This window comes from Panthera pardus, unplaced genomic scaffold (assembly GCF_024362965.1).
Source record: "Panthera pardus isolate Hobbes unplaced genomic scaffold, ASM2436296v1 HiC_scaffold_17, whole genome shotgun sequence".
NCBI lineage: Eukaryota > Metazoa > Chordata > Mammalia > Carnivora > Felidae > Panthera > Panthera pardus.
The window spans coordinates 144759618-144786029 of NW_026526732.1; the positions used below are offsets into that span (position 1 = coordinate 144759618).

Genomic DNA, 26412 nt, shown 5'->3' on the forward strand with positions numbered 1-26412 from the left:
CGTCGTGGAGCCTGGGGGCTTGGCATGTCGTTGTCATATTGCGCTTTTAGCTCTGGAGTAGGGTGACGCCCTGCACGGGGTCGAGGGAGTGAGGGTGTGTGGTTGGGGTGTGTGTGTTGCGAAGCTAGAGTCTGCCATCGCAGGCGGCCCTTGGTTTTGCTCCTTCTGTGGGACCGTGGAGAAGCAGGAGGTGGGGACAGCTGAAGGGGTAGCTGAGCACACCAACAAGGGGCTCAGGGGACTCGATGGCTAAAAATAATGACGAAACATAGTGATGATGATAGTTATTACTTGTCAGGGGAGGGGCATTTTTGCCTAAGTTATCACTGCTCCTGACAACAATCCGAAGAGGTGGGTACTGTTCTTGTTCCCATTTTACGAATGAAGAAATTGAGGCTCAGGGAAACAGAGTCATCTGTTCAAGGACAGGAAATGGTAGAGTCACGGTTCTAACCCAGGTCAACCCGATTCTAAAACCTGGGCTCGTTCCCAGGCTTGCATGCCTCTTAGGTTCATTAGAAGCCACAGGTGGGAATGGGGTAGGTCCCGGGGAGAGAAGGAAGAGGTGGCCACGGAGTGTGAACACAGGACCAAGCCTGGGGTAACCTGGGAACCCGAGTTCACATAGGGCTCAGGTTAGAGGGTGTGGGAGGGAGGGGGAGAAACAGGATTTTCTGACCTTCCTGGGAAATCAGTGCAACTATGATATTTGTTAGCTATAAATATTTGCCTTATTAGAAAATAAAGTTGAGCGATTAAGAAGCTATATGTTAATTCGCTTAACAATGACAACATAAATAACAACTTTTTCTGAAAAATAACTACCTTTTCCAAAACAAGAGTCATTTAGTGAGAAGAGCAGCCTTGTTTTGCATTTTTGTAAATATCTTGAATGTCAGGCTGAACAGAAGAGAGTTAGAGTCTCATATTTGCTTCTGCAGTCAATCTGTTGTGTATCACTGCTAGGTAAATTCTAGAAAACTCCATGTCTTATTAGCATTATTATGAAAAGAGTTTTGGCCTCACGGACCACCTCCTGAGGGTTCCTGGTCCATACTTTGAGAACTGCTGCTGCGGGGGTCTAAATTGTTAGCCAAGATTAATTGAGCAATTATACTGAGCCACACCCTGTGCTAAGTGGTTTACATGTATCCACTTCTTTAAAAATTTTTTTTTTAACGTTTATTTATTTTTGAGACAGAGAGAGACAGAGCATGAACGGGGGAGGGGCAGAGAGAGAGGGAGACACAGAATCCGAAGCAGGCTCCAGGCTCTGAGCCATCAGCCCAGAGCCCGACGCGGGTCTCAAACTCGCGGACCGCGAGATCATGACCTGAGCCGAAGTCGGACGCTTAACCGACTGAGCCACCCAGGCGCCCCTGTATCGACTTCTTAATGTGTATTAGTGTGATGTGTGATGTAATACTGTAAGTAGTGTGATGTATTACATAATATCTGCTATATTACAGTTTTTCTTTTCCAGAGAGGTTAAATGACCTGCCCAGGGTCACAGAGCCACTGGGTAGGAGAGATTTGAACCCAGGCAGTCTGGTTCTAGAGCCAGGGTCTTTAAACACCAGGCTGTGGGGTTCCAAACTCTGCTTTCAGGGGCCTCCCGTTGGAGAATAAGACACAGAATTGATAGGCCAGGGCAGTGTAGCGATGACCAAATCGACTGCTAGGCCACTGCTCGTTCTGGCTCGTCTAAGTGTCTGTTAACCTCAGTGGGTCTGGAGGAATTTAGCAGCAGGACCACACCCCCTCTGGTATACAGCCCCAGCAGAGGGCCTGGTGTGCGGTGGCCAGTCCTGCAGGATGGATCAGGAGGAATCTGTAACCGAATAAAAGCACAGACCAAACGTTTATCAGCGGACCGCGAGGAAAACTACAAATGTGTATGCTGACCATCCGGAAGTCACCGGCGTTCAGGCAAGGGAGAGAGAACACAGCCGACATTACAGGAGAGCTGTTGAAGCTCCCCGAGCCTCAGCTTCTCCATCTGTATGTCGGGGCTGATAGAGGTGTCTCGAGGATTAAAGGGGCTCATGGAGGCGGCTCTGCCTAACTGGTGCCTGGGAAGGATGGAATCTGAATTCCTTGAAGCCTAAATTCCGTTTGCCCCCAAGCTTCCAGCTCAGCTGGTGATTTCCACCCTAGCTTATAATTAAATAAGGTAATATGAGTGAAAGTGCTTTGGAAATTCTAAAGCCCTAGACAATGCTGGGTGCTGTCATTGGTCTAGTTTTCCGGGATTGGCAAACAATCTGCCTTTTAGTATCTATTAGGCGCCTCCCTGTTCCTTGCTCCTTCCCCACCTTCCCTCCAGGGGTGGCCACAGTTTCCTTGATTTAAGCTGTTCCCAAGGCAAGGAGGTGGGGGGTGGGCTCCCTCCCTTCCTCTTGAGATTGTCAGCTCCTTTTCTTTCGGGGCGTCTTTGGCTGAGTTCTGTCTTTCCCTAGAATACTTACAAGGAAAAGAGACTAATTCCCAGCATCTGGCTGAATGAAAATAATTACATCTGAGCTGCTTTGCTTCTGTGGCTCCAGCTCGGCATTCAGTAGGAGGATCAAAGGAAGAGGGTGGAGTCTGAGAGGTTTTTTTTTTTTTTCCAACCAGAGCAGGGCTTTCTGCTCAAGCGAATGTGTTCTGCTAAGTAGTCAGATGGTGTGGACGGGTGGGGACTAGCAAAGGACTCCAGTGGGTCACCAGCGTGCTTTGATAGGTTACGGAAAAGCTTTCCTTATCTAGAATTTAAACAAGAAAGTTGCAACAATGGGAATTTGATCCCAAATACTATTCAGTCATACTGGATGTTGACAACGATGAGCTTAAGCTCCTGAAGGGCCTCTGAATCACCAAAGACTTAATTATGTTCAGCAGTAAAACTATTATTATTCTGTGTAATACTGACCAACATTTGCATAGCCCTCACAATTGACCAAGATCCTCATGATTATAGTCTATTTGGTCCTCACCACAGGGCTGGGAGGTGGGTAGGAGGTGAGTGCCTCCAGTTCACAGGTGCAGAGAGGTTGAAGTGACAGCTTAAGATTGCTAGGCGGAGAGGGGCGCCTGGGTGGCTCAGTCGGTTCAGCGTCCGACTTAGGCTCAGGTCATGATCTCACCGCTTGTGAGTTCGAGCTCCGCGTCAGGTTCTGTGCTGACAGCTCAGAGCCTGGAGCTTGCTTTTAGATTCAGTCTCCCTCTCTGCCTGTCCCTGGCTCGCACTCTGTCTCTCAAAAATAAATAAACATTAAAAAAGTTTTTTTAAAAAAAAAGATTGCTCGGCTGTGGACCCCTAGTCCTCAGGGAGTAGTTCCCTCAGCCACGGTGCAGCCATGAGCTTTATGGTGCATGAAACAGGGGTGGGCTTTGTGATCTTTGTGGGGCCAGTAGCTTTCAGCAGGCATGGTGAGTGGCTGGGCTTCTAAAGAGAGCTGGGGGGGTGTTGTGGACGCACAGGTTGGGCAGCTCCTGGCCCTCCCCTTCCCAGATCCTCAGCTACCCTTACGCCTGCCAGACACCCAGACCTGCTTTGCCGCAGACCCCGGGGGTCCTGGCCAGATAGCACGTCTTCACTGCCTCCCTGTCAGGTTCCTGTACACACTGGAGAGAGTGTGGCTCCCCTCTCACAAGCCTCGGGAGTCAAAGCTTCTCACTGCAGCTGCCCCACAAGGCCCCCACCCCTTAGGTATCACTAGCCCGCTCACGTGTTCATTCATTTTTTTCAGCAAACATGCTTTGGCTCAGTCCTTGCCACCACCCCAGAGTTTCCAGTTTAGTGCGAGAGACAGAAATGTCAACCAGCAATCACAGTACAGCAGTAGTCCTTAATTCATCAGACCCATTGCCTCTTTTTTATTTAAAAAAAAAAAAATTTTTTTAACGTTTATTTATTTTTGAGACAGTGAGAGACAGCATGAACGGGGGAGGGTCAGAGAGAGGGAGACACAGAATCTGAAACAGGCTCCAGGCTCTGAGCTGTCAGCACAGAGCCTGACACGGGGCTTGAACTCACAGACTGTGAGATCATGACCTGAGCCGAAGTCGGACGCCCAACTGACTGAGCCACCCAGGTGCCCCCCATTGCCTCTTTTTTAATAGAAAGCATTTTACAGCACTCTTTACTATCCTGAAGAAAAATCCATGGATAATACCATATAATATGCCAAAATACACTCAGGTGAAGGAATAAGCCCTTACAGCTACCTTGAAGAAGATGGCAAGGAAAGCAGCTTGTGCAAAGGCCCTGGGGCAAGGAGACAATGATGAGTGATGTCAGAGAGGTGAGGGTGTAGGTGGGAGTGGGTGGGAAGTGGTGGGGGGAGGACCTTGTAGCAGAGCCCTTTAGCAGTTTTGAATCTTGATAAAGTCAGAACTCTCACTGTTCTGAGGACAGATACCAGGGAGAGCCCAGTGTCTCCATGTGGGAGCCTATGGGAGAGTCCTGGGAGGAAGGGAGAGAGATAAGAAGAAAGAGGTGAAGTGGGGGGAAGTGGTGAAGCTTTTCTGAGACTCAGAAGTATGCAGGTTGGTGTTTAGGAAAGATGCATGTTATGGCTAGCATGGATATAAGTGTCCTGCAGGCTCCAGGTTCCACGCTGTCAGCACGGAGCCCAACGTGGGGCTCAAACCCATGAACCGTGAGATCATGACCTGAGCTGAAGTTGGAGGCTTAACCCACTGAGCCACCCAGGCACCCTTTTTATAATTAGTAGAATATGGTATTCAGATTTATTTTCCCATATCATTAGATATTTTTTGAAAACATGGATTTAATAGCTATATATTGTTCCTCTATTATATGGATGAGCCATAATTTATTAAATCTATTCTCTTCTAGGAAAAAATGTAATTAATACTGCCCTGAACATCCTCCTAGCCAAATAATCCCATTTTTCTTTTGAGCTTTTGTTGATGGATTTTGGTTAGTATCCCAGGCACATAGTCTCCATGAGTGGGAGGGAAAACAGTCAATCTGGGGTTTTCAGCTTCTGAATGACCAAATCAACAGATGTACAACTGATTAGATTGTTTGGGAAGTCAGCTATTAAGACAGCAGAGAAAAAACAGCTTGACCCCCATGTGGTTGTTACAGTCAACGTGTAAAGACAGACCCAATCTCTTAGACCAACGTCTACACCCACCATCTATATTCCAATCAATTCTAGCCTATGTGGTCTTCGCGGACATCCCAGAACACCTGTGTCCTGGGCCCCTGCTTCTGTAGTCTTATCCCGGCAGCCTGGGGTTCCGGGCCCTTCTGTGAATGTGGAAGCCCTCTCAGAGGTCACTGTGCACAGAATGGCTCTTGACTCTGAGTTGTGTTCCCTCCTGCTGGAGTGCTGAATTTCAGAGTTGTAGCTAATGATTCTTTTTCCTTTTAATTGATGTCTTCTCTTTTTTGGACTAAAAAAGACAATGTACAAGTTCCAGGAAATTTGTAAAACCCAGCCAACTTTGTGGAGAAAACAATAAATGTCACCATGGTTCCACCATCCATTTAAAAGTACTTTTTTTTGGAGGGGGGGGCACCTAGGTGACTCAATCAGTTAAGCATTCGACTCTTGATTTCAGCTCAGTCATGATCTTAGTTCGTGGGATCAAGCCCCACATCAGGCTCTGTGCTGACAGTGCAGAACCTGCTTGGGATTCTCTCTCTCCCTCTCTCTCTTCCCCTTCCCCACTCACACACACTCTCAAAATAAATAAATAAGTAAACTTTTAAAAAAAGCTATAAAACTACTTTTTAGGGTGTAGTATGTGAGCAAAGTGGCTAAGAACTTGGGCTCTGGATCTAGACCAAATGCCACTGCTTACTAGCTGTGTGACTGTGGGTAAGTTACTTGACTTTTCTGTGCCTCCGTTTATTCATTTGTAAAATGGCTTTATTTAAATCGTTGGTGTTTTATTATGGATTTTTGCACTGATACTGATTTTTAAAGGTGTCACATTATATCTTTATTTTGATTGCTGAGATTCGGGGCACCTTTTAAATTTTGTACTCGCCTTACTCTCTTGTTCTGATCCTGGAGCATGCCAGCAAGACCCGGTTTTCTTTTCTCCCCTCCAGGGTGTTGCTACCCTCTCCCAGTCTTCAGCCCACCTGCTGACCTCTGGGCCTGACCTCTGACCTGCAAGGCCTCTCTGGGTCGGAGGGCTAGTGCTAGAGTGGGCCAGGCCACCCTGGAGAGAAAGGCTGTTTGCTGTAGTCTCCCAAGCAGCCTGATTAACATGCGGAAAGATGCAAATTGAGGCAATCCTGCTGTTTTAGAAGAACTTAATATGTTTTTTAAAAAGATAGGGCGAAAAGGCAGAAATTGCAGGAAATTATATATTGCAGGAGTTGTTTATCTTCTGCACACTTGATTCCAGAGATGCTTCTGGTTTGGGAACAGCGTTTCTTGCGCTCAGAGAGCCCCACCCTCCAGCTGAAGCTATCAAACAGAGGGACCTCTGACCATGGCCGGAATTCATTGCTTCCTAGTCCTGCTGGCTCAGTCCCAACTGTTGCCACTTCCCAGCCTCTTCCTGGGGTCCATTCACTAACCCACATTTAAGGGGAGCAGTCAAAGCCTTGTTCATATGATATGACTGTTGACATAACTCAGAGCCACCTTCCGAACTAGGGTCCCCAGACCAGGACAGTTCCTTGTCTCCAGGACTCCCTGGGGCAGGCTCACCCATGAGGGAAGAAGCTTGCTTTCGTTACAGCCTAGAAATCTCACTGAAGGTCTGTTGTATCCCTGTGGATTCGACAATGGCACAGCAGTACCCATAACCTTAATGGGCTTTTGGTGATTGTTTCTGGGTCTAGATTGTGTTAGGGATGGCAGGGCAGGTTGAGCGACAAAATGAGCCGCCAGCAAAACCTGTATTTGCCATCAGCGGGGGAATGAGGTGTGGCTCCCTGGAAGATTTTTCCAGTTAGCTGATTTTTAGAGCCAGTCTTTTCTTTTCTTTTCTTTTCTTTTCTTTTCTTTTCTTTTCTTTTCTTTTCTTTTCTTTTCTTTTCTTTAATTTTAACTAGTTTGCACGGAGGAGGCCTTTCTAAAATGGATTTCACACTTTTCTGAGTCCTCAAACTGAGGCAACAGAACACAAATTCAACTTATCTTGATGATTCGGAGGGGTCATCATTTGGAATCTCAGTTATTAATCTTCGGAGCCAGACTGTTGTCTTCCAATCCCAACTTCTCCTGTTAGTAGCTGTGTGGCTTCCGGCGAGGGTGTTAACCTCTCTGGGCCTCAGTTTCCTCATCTTTAAAATGGGACTGATAATGGCATCTACCTCATTGGGGAGGTTGAGAGGATTCAACGAATTAAAATGAGTTAGTCACCGTAAAAACATCCACCTGAGGTTGACCCATGTGGTATTGCCATTTTTGTAGGTAGGCAGTTTCATAGGGTCCGGCCCAGTGGGGGATGGCATTCCACAAGTGTTGTCCCCTGTTCTTGCAGCTGCTCCGTGCTAGGCACTGTGGGCTGGTATTTGACATATGCCATTTGCCTCAGTCTTCCTGACAGGCTCACAGGGGGCGTTATTACTCTGTTTTTCCAGAGGAGAACACCAAGGCTTAGGTTAAGTTGCTTGTCAGAGGCTGCTGAGCTGATAGGTCGCAGAAGTGGTTTCCAGCCAGGTGGCCTTGACTCCCCTGTACTATTCTCTGTGTCAGGTGTTGTGCCGGGGCCAGGGGCCCTCCCAGGGGAGCACTGAATGGTCCTGGAAGTTACGATAATTAAGTTTTGTACTGATTTTGTCCTCATATTCCTGCCCCCGTTCCTGATCTTGCAGGGCCTTGAAGGTTCTCCTAGGAAGCAAAAGGAAGAGCTCTTTCTCCTGGATTTTTTGGTTTGGCTGTTGCCAGTATATGTGTGTATTTTAGAGTCAACCGGGGCAGGTTGCTGTGTGTGGCTTGCCTGTGTTCATTCAGGTGCAGGTGTCCTATAGGTGACCTCTGATTGTGTGGAATCACATCTGGAGATACGACCAAACTGTATCCCGGGGAAGCTGGTGGAGGGGTTTTGGATTCCCAGACTGTCCCCTGGGTGCCAGCCTTCCCCACTGCCACCCCTGTCCCAGTGTGCTCCCTGTAGCATTCACACGGAAGCCTAAATTGCCCTGCGTTAAAGGACAGTGTAGTCATCCTGTCCAGCATGTCACTTTACAGATGAGGAAACTGAGGCTTAGACACCAGAACTATGGGTGCCTTGCTGGGCTATCTCCACTCTGTCCTCAGCAGAATCTGAGAGGTCAGTGTTTTGTTTTGTTTTGTTTTGTTTTAATTTATTTACTTAGAGCGAGAGCGTGCTAGCTGGGGAGGGGCAGAGAGAGAGGGAGAGAGAGAGCATCCCAAGCAGGCTCCACACTGCCAGTGCAGAGCCCGATGTAGGGCTGGAACTCATGAGCCATGAGATCGTGACCTGAGCTGAAATCTAGAGTCAGAAGCTTAACCGACTGAGCCACCCAGGTGCCCCAAGAGGTCAGTATTTTCTGATGCCACTGCCCGCTGCCTCCGTGAGGAGGAGCCAGCGCTGGCTTCATGGGCCTATGATCTGTGCAGTCACACAGGGCCTAAATTCGGTTTAATGCCCCGCTGTCACATTTTCCCTTTCCACTGGGCCCCACAGATTATATAGCCAGTGCTGGGAGGAGCCCACCTGGTCCTAAGCCGCCTCCTTTTTCTAGCCCATGGGATAGAACTCCCCAGGGAGGCATTTGAAATGCTTCCTCCATCCAGCATGGGGTGGGATTGAAACTTTCTCCTACAGTGACTATAGGGGACAGACTTAGAAGGCTAGAGATCTTTTTGGGAGGCTGAGAGGGAATGCCCTGAAGTCTACCTGCCTCGGTTACCCTCTGTGTGACTGTGGGCCTATGACAGCCTTTAAAAGCCTCAGTGTCCTCATCCGTAACATGGAGAGAATATTCATATGGTCTTTATGAGGATTCAATACAATAACGTATGTAAAGAGAAGGCTTAACACAGTGACTTGCATACAGTAAGTGCTCAATAAGTCAGCCATTCTCTTATTCCAGGTCTGAAGTCCTAGGTTTCTCTGGAGGCTCTAGGATTCCTGGGACTGCTAGGCCTTGCAAGCCCCCGGTCCAGCTCCTTCTTCCTCTCGGGTCAGTCTTGAAGAGGAACACGATGAAAGCCGTCCTTACCCGCACACCTCTGTGCTCTGGCTGCTGTGTGCCTCAGCACTGCCCCTCCTCAGAGCCTCCCTTTAGTGGGTACTTCCGTCCCAGATTAACCAGAGGCCAGCCCCTCCCTGCCCCTTCCCCGACCCCGACGACCCCGGAGTCCAAAGAAACCAGGGAAGAGGGCCTCACAGCTGGAACGCGCTCCCTCTCAGCGGAGTGGTACGCCGGAAGAGGCCTGACTTTGCAGCCAGTTCATACGTGCTGAATTACACTCTGCTGGTTGCCAGCTGGTGATCTTGGGCAGGTCAGCTTCTTCTGCCCCAGCTTCCTCATTTATAAAAAAGCAACAAAGGATTACTTCTCGGGCTAAAGGTGATAAGGAACTCAGTGACTTGGCTACACGTATGTATCTAATAAATGTTTGTTGAATGAATGAATCAGTGAGTGAGTGAGTGAGTGAGTGAACGGATGCTCTGTGTTTGCTATTGTCAGCTGTCCTTGAAGGGAGGCATTTGGGGTGGGGTGGGGCAGAGACAGAGGCCACATATGTTGTGTGTGCAAGGAGGGCAAGTGTCCAAATAGCCCTAAGAGCTTACACGTACATGGCATCTAGTGTGCACCGTATATATCCTGTTTTCAGCAGTACACTCATATTAACTCACTTCAGCCTCACAACAAGCCTATGAGGTAGGCATTGCCAGTACCCTATTTTACAGATGAGGAACTGAGTGCAGAGAGGGTGATTAACTTGCCCTAGGTCACACAGCTAGAAAGGGTTGGAACTGAAGCAGGCGGTCTGGCTCCAGTGACCATATTCTTAACCATTATACCACCACCTTCTCCCTACCCTTGACCATGCCCTTCAAACTTGTGGGAGGTTGCCTTTTCAGCTCTGCCACCATTTTGGTCCTCACTGGGCTGTGGGGCTGAGCTCAAGAGACCCTCTTCCCCACTGAGAGGAAGGGGGCAGCGTGAGAGTTAGGTGACTTCCCCACAGGCCCTAGCCCTTGAGGGCAGGCCAGGCCCAAAGGACTAGAAGACAAAGCTCCGAGCTCTGGCCAGTTGGCAGGAGATTTGTCGGGATGCAGAGATTTCAGGTTGAAGAGGCCACAGGGGGATGGGTGGAGAGAAGGACATGGGGGCATTTCTGCCCAGTGCCCTGTCAGCCATGGCAGACTGAGGGGCTTGGGGTCACGTGAGGGGAGGGATCCAGCAGTCCTCAGCAGGGCCTGGATACCTTCTTTGTGTTCTTGGGCTGAGTATTGGGTCAGCCAGAGCCATGAACGACCCGGGGAGTCAGAAACCCAGGGCTCTGCCTGGTGAACTTGGGGGAGTCGCTCCCTGCTCTGAGCCCTAGACTCCTCAGCTGTAAAATGGGCCATATCTACCTTCGAGAGTTGGGTGGGCCTCTCCTGGGTTAGTGGGTGTGAAAGCAATGCCTCATCTGGGCTGTCCTCCAGGAGCCACACAGGGTGTGAGAGAATGAGGCAGTGTGGACAGAGTGAGGGCTTTGAGGTTGGCAGACCAAGTTCAGAGTAGCCTTGAGGCTGGCCGTTTCACCTCTCTGAGCCCCCTGGTAAAATAGTAATAAAGCGACGTGCGCGTTAACATGGACGTGACTGCTCCTCTGCTAAGTGCTTTGCAATTTGGCCCTCACGACGGTGCTTTGAGGTCTGTACTGCCGTCAGCCCTGTGTTACAGAAGGGAAGCTGAGGCTCTGAGAGCTTGCCTCCCTTGTTTGAGGGCACACAGCTAGAAAGTGGCAGAGCCAGAATTCAGACCGGGGCAGCTGGCTCCAGAATGCACCTGCTTCACACACCCCCCGGCTGCTCCGTTAGACCTGCCCGGTGGGGTTTGAGGATGAAATGAGACCGTCCAAAGTGTTAGCCCAGGGCCTGGCCCTTGGTTGGTGCAGGGCAAATGTAACATGCTGTCCTTTCTAACCAGCCTGGTGCTCAGAATCCTCCTATTTTCCAGGGCCCTGGGGCTGTGTTTCCACAGGGATTGGGGCACCTTCCAGCCTACTGCTGCCTCACACCCCTGTTCTCTCTCCCTCTCACCAGGATGTAGCCACCATGCAGTTCTGTGCCAACAAGCTGGACAAGAAAGATTTCTTTGGGAAGTCCGACCCCTTCTTGGTGTTTTACAGAAGCAACGAGGATGGAACGTAAGTTCTCTAACAGCACTTCACCCCCTTTCGGGAATCAGGGATGGAGGGGTGTGGTGACCCACCAGGCAAGAGGGCTTGGGCCCGCCTCTTCCCGGTGCTGCCCTGGGGCTCCTGCTCAGGGTGGAAGTCTGGGGCTCCTGAGTGGTGCCCTGACACGTGGTAGGGACTGGTGTGTGTGTAGGGGTAAGGGGTGGGGACGGCTTCCAAGCCAGCAGTGCCCTTCTGAGGGGCTCAGCAATGGTGGGTGCTAGGTACGTTGGAGGTGAGGGGAGCGGGCAAAAACAGGGCTAAGCTGGGAAAAAGGAGCTCCAGTAACAGCCCCTTCTTCTTCCACACAGATCAGTGCCTATCTCTAGCCCACCCCGTCTCCACCCGCAGCCGTCTCGACACCCTACTACCACCTGTGCCCCCCACCCAATTACCAGACGCTCAGCCTGGCAAATCTGAACCCTTTTACCTGCCCAGCCCCACACCTTGCCACAGGCTTCATTCAAAACCGCACACGTCTTCAAAGCCCCCATTTCCTCCTCTCCTCTCCCTAATCTAGAAGCCACCCACAATATGACAGAAACACACACAACACACTGGCAAATGTAGGTCAGCCATGCACACAGATGCACAGATTCTAGGTTGAGGGTCTGGGGACCTCGGTGCCCCCCACCAACTCGCTGTGTGACCTGGGGCAACTTATGCCCCCTCTCTGGGCCTATATTCTCATCAGTAAAATGAACCAGTTGGATTAGGAGGTCTCCATGGTCTCTTTAAGCAGTCCAGCTCTGGGAGGCTGTGGCCACTCACAGCTGGGATTCTGCAGAACCAGGAAGCGATGGGGCCAGGGAGGTTAATTAGAGAAACGCTGCTGGAGAAGGGGAACTTGGAAGCAGGTTTTAAAGGAGGGGAAGAAAATGGGTCCTTGGGGGAGGAGCGGGGAAGAATAATAGGGTAGAGAAAATGCAAGTAAGTGCAAAGCAGGTATGCTCTGAGCAGGGGACAGAGAGGCGTCCACCAAGTTCCCCTAGATTCTGAAACTCTGGGTGTGTGTGTGTGTGTGTGTGTGTGTGTGTGCGTGTGTGTGCGCGCGCGCGCGCACGCGCGCGCTGGGGGGCAGGGAGTAGCAGGAGGAGGTGTGTTTCAGTTCGAGGGGAAAACCGATTTTAAAACCTGAAGGAACAAAACAAGGGAAATTAGGTACGATCATTTGCATAACAAAAGGAGTCTTTGTCTCACCGAAGGACTCCCAGCAGGATTTCTTTAAATAATTCTTGTTGACTTTGACTTGACTTGCGGGAGGGAGGAAAAGGGCCCAGTGATGCTCTGGGCGCCCACGGAAAGAAAATGTCCCCACAGGTCCCCTCCAGAGAGGCGATGCCTGGCCAGGCCAGGTCTGTCTCTGAGGTGAAGGCCAGCCGGCCGGGAGAGAGGGATTTTGGTTTGGGAGCAGGAGAGGGGTGTGTTGCAGTGTTTGCCAGTGATTGTTCTAGAAGAGCCTGTGTAGGATGGGTGGGGAGGGGGCAGGGAAGAGGGAGAGACTCGTGACTGACACCGCGAACAGGTGGGAGGTGCTGAGCGCAGGCGAGCCTTGCTGTGGAAATGCAGGGAGGAAGCGGGGAGGGGAGGACCTCACTAGGCAGGACTTGGGTGGCCACTGACGGCAGAGCCCCCCTCCTCCCCAGTAGTGGAGCTGTGGGGAACCCAGAGTGTTAAAGATGGCAAAGGAGCTGGTCAGATGGGGGAGGCGATGGGAGTTTATCTGGGGGCGACTTTCGCTTGAAGCATGGGGGCTGGAGCTGTCTTGGAGGAGACGCTCAGGGCAGCTCAGGAAACCCACCCAGAAGCCCCTGAAGGGTGGGCCAGCCTGCGGGCACAGGTTGAGGCTGAACTGGTGCAAGCCGGGTTTGAGGAGAGAAGAGAAGACGGCCCCAGTTAGGAAGAGGACAGGAGGAAGGTCAATGAGGGACCCCAGGGAGTGGAATGTCATGCCTGCCTCCCCAGGAGGGAAGGGGAAGGAGGCAGCAGCACCCCCTGTGCTCTGGCCCATGTGCAGCCTGGCCTGCCTCGTTCAGTCCCAGTCTCTCCTCTGGGATCTAGAACGTGATGGAGAGCCGGGCTGTGACAGCCTGCCTGCTGTGTAACTTTAGGCAAGTCTCTTAACCCACGGAACTTTCTGGGAGGTGGATATGTTCTGTGTCTGGCTATCCAGTACAGTCTCCAGTAGCTACATGTAGCTGTTGAGTATGTGAAACGGGGCTAGTGTGACTGAGGAACTGGGTTTTTGATTGAATGGAGGTTACTTTAAAGGTCAATAGCCCCGTGGGGCTACCATGTTGGAATGTGCAACTGTAACGTCCACAGCTCAGTTTCTCTGTATGCGCAGTGGGGATAATCATCACTCCTCCCTCACAGGGTTACTTTGAGGACCAAATGAGTTAATGTAAATAGAACAGGGCCTGGCAGTGGTAGCTACTGTTTTCTCCCCATTTTACAATGAAGGGGAAGCTCAGAGAGAGAGAGTCACTTGCCCTGGGCTGCACAGCTGGTTGAAGTGGCCCTGGGACTGGAGCCTCGCCTGTCTGGCCCCGTGGCTCCTGCTCTCCCACACCACGTCCTGAGTGTAGGCCCGTCTGTCAGAGTGAATGGAGTTGAGTCATGATGGGATTGCAGGGACCGTGGCCACACTGAGACCTGGCCCCCCAGGGCAAGGGCAGCGGGGAGTCGAGGGGTCTGTGGATTTGGTGGTGAGGGGCCCCGGGGGACCTTAGAGAAAGCAGTTTCAGACAAGAGTCTGAAGCAGAAAACAGGACTACACAGGGCTCAGGGAGAAGCATGTAGGGAGGAAATCGGGCTCATAGCTCAGAAGACTGGGTCAAGAAACTGGCTGGCAGGGGATAGGAGACAGAGAAGTCAGCGGGTCCAGAAAGATGGAGGGGCTGGGAGGCTCCACAGCAGGGCAGCAGGCCGGTGTCACTGCTCCAGGTAGGAGGCCTCTGGAGCCCGGCCAGGGCTTCTGCACCCTGGAACCTCCCTCCCTTCACCGCCCAGCTGCTGCACCTGATTCTCCCCCAACCCTTTCCTCTTCCTGCCTTACCTACCTGCCCCAGCTTGGGCAGCCATGGTCCCTCCTGTCCCCGTCGCCCCTGTTCCTGTCCTCGTCACCAGCTCCGGGGTGTGTGGGGAGGTCTCCCACATGTATCTCTACTCTCCAGTGGGCGGGCGAGAAGGAGCAGAGAAACGCTGAGCCGCGGTGACAGGAATGACATTTTGACTTGAAAATTGCCAGAGAAGAAATGGCACAGGCTGTGTGGGCATGGGTGGGGCCCAGGCACTTTCCGGGGTGACCTTTCCAGGCTGGGAGGGGGCTGGAGTGGATGCTGGGAAGTGTCAGGGGGACAGCCTCTGCTCCCAGCTCCACCCTGGCTCCTGGCTGCCCCTCCAGGTGGTGGGGCAGGCTTCTGGGATAGGGCCAGCAGGCGTGGCATGGGGAGTGGGCAGGGATGCTGGATTGGAGCCCAGCGGGATAAGCCAATTCAACACTTTTAGTTTGCAAAGCAGGCTCATGGATTCAGACTGGAAGAGCCTAAAGTGTCTTAGAGATTGTCTAAGCCAGGGGCCTTACTTTCACTGCCTTGAATGCCAGTGAAATCTGTGGAAACTCTCCTCTGAGACATACAGATATTCGTTAGTTCGTTCCAAAAAAAATATTTAGTGAACACTTACTAAGTGCCAGGCACTGTTCTGAGCACTGGAGATACACCAGTGATCAAAGAAGACAAAATGCTTGCCTTTACAGGACTTACATTTTAGTGGTAGACCGTACAATAAATAAGGAGATACACAGACTATGTCAAATGTCAAACAGTAACAGGTGAAAAAGAAAAAAAAGCATGGAAGGGGTCTAGGGGATGTCGGAGTCAGGGGACCAGGAGCTGTAAATTTGATATATGGTGCTCAGGGCAAGTGCTCATGTCAGAGGGGTGACATTTGAGTAAAGACCTAAAGGAAGTGAGGAGGCAAGCCATGAACATGGAGATCTGGGACAGTGTTCCAGGAGGGGGACAGCAAGCAGATGAGAGTCACCCACCCAATATCCCCCAATTCCAGGGGTTCACAAACCCTGAAATCCCATCCACAGGTCCTTCCATGGGTCTCAGATGAAGAATGGCTGATAGCAGCCAGCTCCCTGAGTTCACAGGGGAGGGTTCTGCTAGCTCAAAGTCACACAGGGTGGGGGGAGGGGGGAGGAAGGGCAGAACCCCTATCTCCTGATGCTGTGCACCTGCTCCCTCAAACATCACCAAGAGGGGCACCTGGGTGGCTCAGTGGGTTAAGCATCTGACTCACGATCTCAGCTCAGGTCTTGATCTCAGGATCGTGAGTTCAAGCCCCACTTTGGGCTCTGTACTGGACATAAAGCCTACCTAAACAACCAAACCAAAAAACATCACCAAGAACTGGCCATCTAGTTGGGGGGCCTGGGGGGCTCAGTTGGTTAAGTGTCAGACTTCGGCTCAGGTCATGGTTTCGCAGTTCATGAGTTCTAGCCCCCCCACCCCCACCCCCATCGGGCTCTGTGCTGACAGCTCGGAGCCTGGAACCCGCTTCAGAGTCTGTGTCTCCCTTTCTCTCTGCCCCTCCCCAGCCCATGCTCGCGCGCAGCCCATGCTCGCGCGCTCTCTCTCTCAAAAATAAAATAAACGTTAGAAAGAATAAAATAAAAAAAGAAAGAAGTGGCCATCTAGTTCCTGGCTGGATGCTGCTAGTGACAGGTGGCTCATCACCTCATGCAGCTGTAGTTTCCACCGTCTGGCATGCGCAGAGCCTCTTGGGTTGTGGCCCCTCTGTTGACCTGGATTCTGCCTCCCTCGATTCGGGCCTGACACCTTCCCTCTCTTCTTCACCAGCTTCACCATCTGCCACAAGACCGAGGTCATGAAGAACACCCTAAACCCAGTCTGGCAAACTTTCTCCATTCCTGTGAGAGCACTCTGCAACGGGGACTATGACCGGTGAGATGAGAAAATGTCCCTCCCCAGCGCAGGTGCAGGTGCAGGCTGCCGAGGCAATATGGGCGGAGCCTCCTGGAGCTGCACTGTCCCTGCCTCTCACCTCCCTGGGCAGTGTCTGCCTTTATCTCCTCCCAGACCTCCCTCTCCACCCTCCCCCACCGCTGTCTGCCCTCCCCTCCCCCGCATTGGTGAAGACCTCCCCAGGCTGGGGGATTGGGATTCCCCAGGGGAGCCCTTGTGGGTGTTGGGGGTCCTGGCCTGGAGCTCTGCAGCCTGTGTCTCCATGATTTCCAGCGGAGGGGCAAGTGGGAGCGGGTTGGGGCTCTAGATGCAGGCCGAGGTGGCCGGGGCCGCCACCAGCCCCAACTCCTTGCAGATGGAATCTGGGGAATCAGCATCCCAAGATAAATGGGGGGTGGGGGGCTGGGGCGGAGTACAGAGAACTCGTGAAACTCTTTTGATGTGACAGCTTACTCTTATGACACGCCCACTATCGCCATCACCCTTTAGAGTGTAGACTGTTGGGCGTAGGTCCCGGGTACGCGGCTTCTAATCCTGGCTCTGTGACTTAAAAGCCCTGGCACCCTGGGCAAACTTTGATCTGTCTGAGCTTCAGTTTCCTTATCTGTAAAATGGGTTTTAAATGGCTACCTGCCTGCCTTAAAGGGCTGCTCAGAAGCGCCACAAGCAGGCTCTGGTGTGCATAAAATACCAAACCTGGCATTTTGTCCACAAGCGTTTGTAGACTTCCTACCATGCACCAGGCACTGTGCGCTAGATGCTGGGAAATCCGCAGGGAACAAAACGCATAGTCTTCACCCTTTGCCCAACCTTGTGGAGTTTACGTTCTCGCGGGGGAGGCAGACATTAATCCAATAATCACACAGAGAAACATGTAATTACAAACTGTGGTAAGTGCCGGGGAGTGGGGTGGGGGTGGGGGTAGAAGCTGGAAGCTGGAAGCTGGTATCGGTCTGTGTTAAGTCATGAGAACCCAGCCTGGTTTCCTGGTGATTGCTGTTGCTGGGGGATGAGCTGGCAGGGGGTTCACAGGCAGGGCTGCTTGGGCAGCCTTGAGGAGGCCGGGCCTCTGCTGGCCACTTCGACAGGAATACTGGGGTGTCAGACACCTTCGGGGCATCCTGGGCGATGGCACTGGCGTGGGCTCCCTGGGACCCTGCTCGCAGTGGCTTCCGACTGGGTAGGTGTGATGGGATGGAGAGTGAATGACAAGGTGGATGGCCTTCAGACACTCCTGTCTTCCTCCAGGAAGCCCTCAAGATTGCCTTACTAGGTTGCTGATCCAGGAGATGAAGTGGCTCCTTTTCCTGCCTCTTTGTTGGGAACAGAACAGCCACAATCTGCTCCAAAGGCTGTCACTGAGCACCTCCAGAGGCAGTCACAGAGGCTGGCTCCACTACGCCAGCAGCTGTGTGGCACTCAGGGGAATATAAATGTAGCCACGTTTCCATCTTGAGGGAACTTGAAGTCTGACCACAGGGAGTTCAGATGTGTGCACATCTGCATTTTAGATAGCTAAATAATTGTGCAAAATAAGACTGGAGACAAAGATAGGCATTCCAGCCAAATGAACCCCTGGTATGTGTCTGACCGGGTCCTGAGGCTTCTGGGGTGCTGGGGGCTGGGAGGACGGTCTGGTTGGAGCAGCAGGGTGAAAAGGAGGCTTGGGGAAGGCTGGGAGGAGCTGGGGGGTATTGGTTCCTGGAAGAATGGTTGAGATGACAGGAAAAGGGAGGGGAAATTCAAGGCTGAGGGATGGGAGAGCCTGGCAGGTCAAGTTGCACAGGGTGGGAGGAATTGAGATCTCTGGCTCCTCTGCCCAGAGGCTGTTGGGGGTCCAGCTGACCCCCTCACAGCCCTGCACCCTCAGAACCCAACCTCGTCAGGGACAGTGAGGAGGGCAGCCGGGCTCAGAGGCCTGGGGTCACTGTGCAGCCACTGGAGGAGGTGAGGGTGTGGTGGAGGGTGCAGATGGTGGGGAACACCCCCACAGGCCCCCATTTCCCCCTCCCAGGCTGAGCCCCAGACCAGTTTCCTTGCAGAATGGCCAGGCAGCTGGGTCCTTCTCCACAGCCAGGAACAGATTGACCGTGAAGTGAAGTGACTGATGGTAGTGTTAATGGAGGGGCCAGGCATGTCACGCTGGCCTGGAAAACGAGCAGGCCTGTCTGATGCTGTGCTCCAGGGTGACCTATGTACCCAACAGCCACTTGGGAGGTGCAAATGTCCGAGAGGCCCTCTCAGGGGAGGAAGGGGAGGGGTTTGTGCAAGAAAACAAAGCCACTTTTCCTCTTCCGTCTGAGGTACCTCTTGAAGCCTCACAAGAACACATTCAGTTTGATCTAACAGCCTTGTTTTCCCAGCCAGCCGGCACCGGGCACCAGGTTGGGTGCCGTGGGCATTCTGAGCGTCAGACCCAAGTCTCCCTGTTAGGTTGCTCCCAGGCCAGAATGGGAGGCAGACAGGTAGTAATAATAATAATAATAATAATAATAATAATAATAATAATAGCAAAGGCTCCTGTAGCACCTCCGTGGTAATTTATGTCTATGAACTAATTTAATTCTCCCAACGATTAGTATTTCCCCTGAAAAAGGTGCTAATACTATCCACCTTTTACAGGTAAAGGAACGGAGGCCAGACAGGTGAAGTAGCTTCCCCGGTGTCTTACTGCCAGTCAGTGGTGGAATTAGGATTTGGAACCAGGCAGGCTGGCTAGAGAATCCGTGTTCTCAACCTTCAGTCTGCTGCCAGATGTCTGAGACGGGTGTGAGCGGGGTACGTTTGGAGGAGGGCTCGCCCAGGGACTTGGGGCAGATCTGCTTTGAGCCTGGAGGTGGAAGAAAGACTCAAAAGCCTTGACCTCTGCCCAGATCAGGGGGTGAAAGGGAAGTCAAGGTCATTAGTGTTTGGAGCTGGGGTCAAGAGACAGAAATGGAAGTGTGACAGGGAGCCAGGGTGAGGGGCTGTGGGACAGGCACAGCGATGCTCTGCCAAGGGGACAGGGGGGACAGAGAGCTGGCAGAGGTGGGGTGCCCGAGGCCTCCGTACAGGTTGGAAGCAGGAGAAAGAAGCGGAGATGGTCAGAGAGGTAGCAGGGTACGCGGGGAGGGCGGCTGTGAGCAGGGCGCTGAGAGGGGAGAATCCAAACGGGAGTTATCAACTCCTATCATGAAAAAGAGGCCAGGAGGATGAGAACCAGGGATCTGTGAGAAAGGATCGTTTTCCTGCCATGATGGGAGTCGGGGGTGGGGGGTGGAAATGAGTTAAGATTGCTGAGTCTTTCAGACATGGGCCAAATTGTGTCCTAGTTGGTTTGAATGCACTCTCTTATTTTGTGCATTTAAATCGCGCTAGTAACCCAGAAGTTGGGTACTAGTGACACGCCCATTTCACAGATGGGGAAACAGAGGCCTGGAGCTTCTGTATCTTGCCAAAACAAGGAGAAGGGACATTTCTCTTCTCCAGAAGTCGCCTCTGGCTTGGCCCTCCGGTTTGGGGTCCCCCTGCCTTTGCTGTGTCTCCAGGCCAAACCCACGCGAGCCAGCTGAGCACAGTTGGAATCAGGGGAGCTGGCCTCCAGATCAGAGCAAGTCCAGCCCTTCAGTGGAGTGAAGTGGGTGATGACAAGAAGCACTTCCCCTGCCTTTCCTGAAGTCCCCCTACTCTCTCCTTGAACCTTCTGTGATTTGAGGATTTAGTCCCCTTAAGCCAGATTGCCCTGGTTGGGATGCTGCCACTCACTCACTCACACCTTAATGTTGAATGAGGGGATTTTTAAGAGGGTCGGTTGTCCTGGGTCCTCATCTGGGGAGAGGATTCCCCAGAATTGGGGGCTCTCACCTCATAGAAGCTTCATGTGCTTCTGCCAGCCTGCTGGAGAAGGGAAGTGCTTCTCCTCTGAACCCCACCACATGCCGAGGGACCCAGCCACTACATGTGCCCTGGGTTGGGAGAGTTCTTTCCTCCCCAGCTCGCACGTGCAGAAACTGAACTGCGACAGAAGAGGTTAGGGCCCTGCCGTATGGCTGGGGTTGCATGGAGCGCTGCCATCCGGTCTCGCTGCCTGCTCAGTGAGCCCTGACACCCCCTCTTCTTGGCCTAGAAGCCTCTAGGACTGTTGACTGGGGGGCTGACTCAATCAGGCGAGGGGACCTGTCAGCCCAGTACCTCTTCCTGCCCCGGGAGATGCTCATTAGGAGGCAGACCTGCACCTCTGCCGGGGCGGGGGCGGGGGGCGGGGGCAGGCTATGCTGCCCGTGTGCCAGTGGTGTGTCAAGAGGGGGGCCTGCAGCCTTTGCCAGCGTCCCTCATCCCTGCTGCCCTGCTGAGGCTCACACACACCCAGCTCTGCAGAGCCGCCTTGTGACCTGGGGAAAGCCACACACCCTGGGCTTCCCTTTGTGATTTTGTGGAAGGAGGGGATTGTTACTGGGTGGTAACTTCTCGGAGTTGTTAGGTCGTAGTCGGGCAACGGGCATTGAATAATACTTATGTTCCCTACCATATGCTAGGCACTGTTCTAGAAGCTGAAGATACGTCGGTGAACAAAACACACAAAAATCCCTAGTGTCGTGGGGCTGATATTTTCATGGTGAATAGGGGATTGTTTGGGAGACAGGGTCTTGGACAAAAGGCTGGAGTGTTTTAGATGGAACAGAACAACACGTGTCCAGTGCTGGTGTGAATGATGCGGGAATGACATAGTTGACTCCTCACAGCACTCCAAAGTGGGTACGATGATCCCATTTGACAGAGGGGTAAACTGAGTCCCTGAGGGGTAGGCCAGTTGCACAGGGCTACACAGCTGGTACCTGGAGGAACTGGGACTGCCCCAGAGCCTGCAGCCTTCTCTGGCCACCTCACTGCCTCTCAGATTAGGGGCTCCGTGTTCTGAGCCTTAAATGTCAAATAAGACGTTCATTCCGTGGGTAGCAGAGGCCCATTTCACTGTCCTGTACCCAGGAGCCCCTTCTCTATTGTGCGGTCCCCAGAAATCACAGTTGGTCTGATATGAGCCTTTATTAGGCCTGTGCTAAGGAGTTGGAGCCAAGGCCTGCAGCCCACAAGTGGCACACGAGGTGACCCAGGGCAGCCCAGCCAGGGCTGGACAGTGACAGAACTGTCCATAGAGTAGTCAGAGCCGTGTCTGGCTTCTGCCTCTGCCTTCCCCTGTCTTGGGTGCCGCTTCTCTCACCTCCTTCTCCCCCAGCGCTGGAGGCTGCAGTCTCTGAGCTAATCTGACCCCCTAAGCTGCAGCCATCCCTAGAACCCTCAGCTGAGGCCGGGGTGGGTTTACACAGGAATCCACACTCCAAGTGGTCTTTACCTCGGCTGCAATGTCACATTCCCCAAGGAGCTTTTAACAATCCCCCTGCCCAGGCCGTACCCCAGACCAACTGATTCTGAACCTCTGGGGTGAGGCATTGGCCTCAGGATTGCTAATGCTCGCCAGGGATCTGGTATGCAACCAGGTTGGAAAATCAGTGCTCTCATCTGGAGAAGGTCAGTGGTTCTGGAGCACATTCCAATCAACCAGGGGACTGACCAAAGCTACCTGTGCCCGAGTACTATCCAGACCAATTGAATCAGGCCCTGTGGCCCTGGGAGTTTTAAAGAAAAGCTCCCCAGTGATTTTTTTTTTGGGGTATCCAAGGCTGTGGCTGTAACTGAGGTCCTCCTACAGCCTCTGAGCATGTGGCTGTCACTGATCGAGTCGCCTGAGAGGCTGGTGTTGGTGACCAGCACTCCTCCCTGGGGTTCCTGGATGTCCCCTACAGAGCTGCATGGCTCTGGGAAGGACTGGGGGACTTTGGCATTGTGACGCAGGGTCCTGGCTCTGACTCTCACCCGCTCTGTGACCCTGGGCACATCACTGGGAGCTCTTAGGGCTCAGTTTCCCCATCCGAATATGAGGGGGCTGGAGGTTATCACTCCAGAACATGCACAGCAGAGGCGCTAGGGAAACCTTTAAACTAGATCCCGGGGCACTGCCCAGAGCTGCCAAGAACTGGACCTGGGGCTGTGTGTGTCTGGTGATCTGCCAGGTGGCCTGGCTTGGATGCCACGAAGGTCATGTCCAGCCTTGTCGTTCCAGGAATTGGAAGTGGCAGAGCCCAGGCACCCAGGCATGGGTGTCCCTGATTTAAATAAATTTCATATGAAAAACTATCCAAGGGGCGCCTGGGTGGCTCAGTCGGTTAAGCGGCCGACTTCAGCTCAGGTCATGATCTCGCGGTCCGTGAGTTCAATCCCCGCGTCGGGCTCTGTGCTGACTGCTCAGAGCCTGGAGCCTGTTTCAGATTCTGTGTCTCCCTCTCTCTGACCCTCCCCCGTTCATGCTCTGCCTCTCTCTGTCTCAAAAATAAACGTTAAAAAAAAAATTTTTTTTTAAATAAAAAATAAAATAAAGAAAGAAAGAAAGAAAAACTATCCAAGTGTGGCCAAATGCCCAAGTGAGGAGGACGAGGCATTTTTTCCTTTTTTTTTTTTTAATGTTTATTTATCTATTTTTGAGAGAGAGAGAGGGAGAACACACGGGGAGGGCAGAGGCAGGGAGAAAGAATCCCAAGCAGGCTCTGTGCTGTCAGCGCAGAGCCCGATGCCCCAGCTCCGTCTCACAAACCGTGAAATTGTGACGCAAGCCCAAACCAAGAGTCGGGTGCTTAACCGACTGAGCCACCCAGGTGCCCCAGGAAGAGGCATGTTTATAGAGACCCATCTGTGTGCCAGGCGGGGTTTGCTGACTTGCTTTGCAGCTGTTCTGCAAGGCTGCTGTTGTCCCTCCTTGAAGATGATGGTCTGTGGCTCAGAGAGGTTCAGTGACATCCCCAGGTCCCACAGCATCTGAGTCTGCACCCCAGCCTCTTTCCTCTCTTTCCAGCTCATCAGCTACCTTCAGGAGCCTAGATTTTTTTTTTTTCTTTCCACACAATTCACCTCAGAGAGACATAGTTTTTTTGTTTTTCACAAGAATTTAGAGGGTTCCTTTAAATGGTGGGCTTCTGTGCCTGCCCCATTTTACATTTTGGTAACAAAAATCCGGTTGGTGCACAACCTACAAGACGTTCCCTCATTGGGAACAGTTATGTGCCCTGTTGCAGGCGGATCGGCACCCCGCCCCGGGGGCCGTGAAGGCGCATCTGAAGGGGGATAGCGCCTCCTGCTGGGCGCTGCGCAGTCCCGAGGCCTACTCCTCGCAGACCCGAGGAGATGGGCTGCGGCCATGGGCGAGATGATGAGATGTTAATAGAAGACGGGCCCAGGCACGGGTCTGTGCGAGCCCCACTTAGGACTGAAGGCTGGAGACCCCGGCTCCCCACGCCTCTCCCGCCTCCCCGGACCCTGACCCTGCAGTGGGACCCTGGCAGCTCCCCCCCCCTCGTCCCTGCCTGGGCGTCCCTGGAGGACCACTGGCACCAAGGGTTAACCCGCAGCCCTCCACCTCCCTCCTCCCACCTCTGGTCTGCTAGCCTGTTGCCATGGAAACGAGCTAAAAATAAAATGGGCTCCCAAAGCCCAGCCCCATGCACAGGAGTCAAAACAAACTAATTAAAGCAGCCAGGCTAAAATGTGAAGATAATTACACCCTCACTCAGGAGCCAGTCGTCGCAATGGAAAAGCTCAGCAGGCCATCCCCCAGTCAGGGGCTCTGGGTCCTTCCCTGCTGGGCTGGCTCCCCACCACTCAGACTCCTCAGACCCGGGGGTCCCACCACACACACCTGCAGTCTTGTCGCCCCCTCCCCAGGAGAGCCCAGACTGGTTAGGCCTGAGATCTGGGGAGCGCCTCGCTCCCACCACGACAGCCCCGCCCCTGATAAATTCACAATATGGCTTCATCCTGGGACCTGTGTCCCTTCTGGGGTGGCCAAGGAGAAGGTGGGGTGAACTGAAGTCTGCAGCTGTTTTTCCACATTCTCCCTGAAACTTGGGGGAGTCCCTACACAGCTTTCGGGCTGCCACTGTCCCTAAGACCTTAGCCAAAAGGCCTCAAGATAGTTCCTTTGTCTCTTGGGCTGCTTCGTCTCCAGTGAGGGCAGCTGGAGCCTAGTGGGGGGCCCTGTATCCCCTTCTGGCCCAGGAGCAGGGGAAGGGCCGCGTTCAGGCCCCACAGGTGCTGGGTCAAGTTCATCCCACCACGGTCCCTTTGCCTTGCAGGACCATCAAGGTGGAGGTGTACGACTGGGATCGCGATGGCAGGTAAGCAGGCAGAAGGACAAAAGGTGAGCAGGGATGGGGACAGCTCTGGGGGCGAGAGGGTCTTCCCTCCCTCCCTGTGGGAGGTCCCCCAGCTCCAGTGGCTTGTCCCTGCCCAGCTCCACTGAAGCACCAGAGGCTCTGTGACCTGCATGACAGGTTCCAGGGGCATAAGAGGCCTCTTTTCCCAAAATAGCTGCCTAGCGGCTGGCCAGTGACTAAAATCTCCTTACATTTGGGAGAATTAGGATTTTCTGAAATGTGCATATCCTAATGTACAGAAACTAGCAACCCCCGAGCGACCCCCCGAGCATTCATGGATGTGTTCTCTGTGTGAGGCTAAGCACACAGAGGCCCTGGTGACCGGGCACAGAAGACAAGCTCAGCCCTCAGAGACTCCCCCGAATCTAGTGGGGAGGCCCTTGGTGCATCAGAGGATCTGTTTGCAGGGAGCAGGCCCTGAGGGAGTCGGCTTTGGGAAGTGTAAGCTTTTTATTTTTTTTAAGTTTATTTATTTTGAGACACAGAGCAGGGGAGGGGCAGAGAGAGCAGGAGAGAGAGAATCCCAAGCAGGCTCCGCATTGTCAGCAGACAGCCCGACTCATGAACCGTGAGATCATGACCTGAGCTGAAACCAAGAAGTATGCTTACCGACTGAGCCACCCGGGCGCCCCGGGAAATGCAAGCTTTGACACACTTGAATGGTCTCCAGAGCCACGAAGCAGTACCTGAGTAGGGCCAAGCCTGGCCAGTAGGGTGGCACTTTCTAGTCGGGTTTGGGGAGGTCAGTGCCCTCCCTGTCTGTGAATGTGCCCCCAGGGAGCAGCCTCACTGGGAATTCACAGATGAGGACCAGAAGGGGCCTCCTGTGGCTGTAGTCCAGAAACCTCACTGGCTCCTACTTGTCTGTTGGACCAAAACCAAATATGCCTTGACGTTTGTGACTCCATTCTGTGGGACTGCCGGGGGCGTTGCAGAGGCCCCTACTCCCTGTCGATGCCTCTCAAGTCTGCGACGTGGATAGGAGGTACTGTAAAGGGCTGTGCAGACAGCTCTAAGTTAGGCCCTGGCCGGGCCAAGTAGCTCACCTTTCCCCAAGGCCTTCCAAGAGAGGACACCAGTGCCCCAGCACCTGTAAACTCGCTCTGTCCCCCGTCCTCCCCTCTTCAACCACATCACAGGCACGTCAGCTCCATGTTTTCACCCATGATTTACTTCATCTTACTCGGGAGCTCCCCATATTTCTCCTTCACTGGGGAAAACTGGGGACAGCCACCAGATGCCGTAGAGGCCTGCAATCGAGGAGCTCATGGTCTGAATGCAGAGAGCTATAAATACGTAGTCAAAACACAGTGTGGACTCAAGGCAGAGCCAGGCCCCGGGGACACGCCTTGGGCCTCACTCCCCGGAAGGCACTCCAGGTTCCCTCTACCAGGGACAGTGACAGTGGGGGCAGTCCCAGGAGGTGTGGCCGCCGCAGAAAACACCTCCAGCTGCCTGGGTGGACGTAGCGTAAATGGCCTTTTCAAAAAGTGTTATTGGGAAAATGTCCAAATACGCAGAAAGACAGGCGAGTTTAATGAATGCTTTTAAGCCTATCATCTGAATTTTACAAGTGTTACATGTTGCCACATTTGCTTTATCTGTGTTTTGCTGATGTAGTTTAAATTACAGACATCAAGGCGTTTTTACCCCTAAATATCTCATTGAGAACGTCTAAAAAATAAGGACCTTTTTCTACATAACTGCGAATGCCATTATCACACCTGACGCATGGAACAATCATTCTTGAATACCACCGAATATTCGTTTCATATTTAAATTTCTCCAGTTGTCCTCAAAATCCCTTGCACGGCTGGCTTGTTCCGACAA

At 52.7% G+C, this 26412-nt stretch overlaps 1 protein-coding gene across 5 annotated transcripts in view; it reads left to right on the plus strand.

The window, feature by feature from the left end:
- The window catches only part of CPNE5 (copine 5), a 95294-nt gene that overhangs the window by 47531 nt on the left and 21351 nt on the right, over positions 1 to 26412 (plus strand). For 3 of the 5 annotated variants that reach the window (XM_053905084.1, XM_053905083.1, XM_053905085.1), the window contains 3 exons: positions 11212 to 11315; positions 16217 to 16321; positions 24502 to 24543. In XM_053905084.1, the coding sequence (XP_053761059.1) occupies positions 11212 to 11315; positions 16217 to 16321; positions 24502 to 24543 (251 nt within the window). Of the gene's footprint in view, positions 1 to 11211; positions 11316 to 14193; positions 14292 to 16216; positions 16322 to 17167; positions 17233 to 24501; positions 24544 to 26412 lie in introns of those variants that run through there. The other 2 variants (XM_053905086.1, XM_053905087.1) reach the window with 2 other exon arrangements.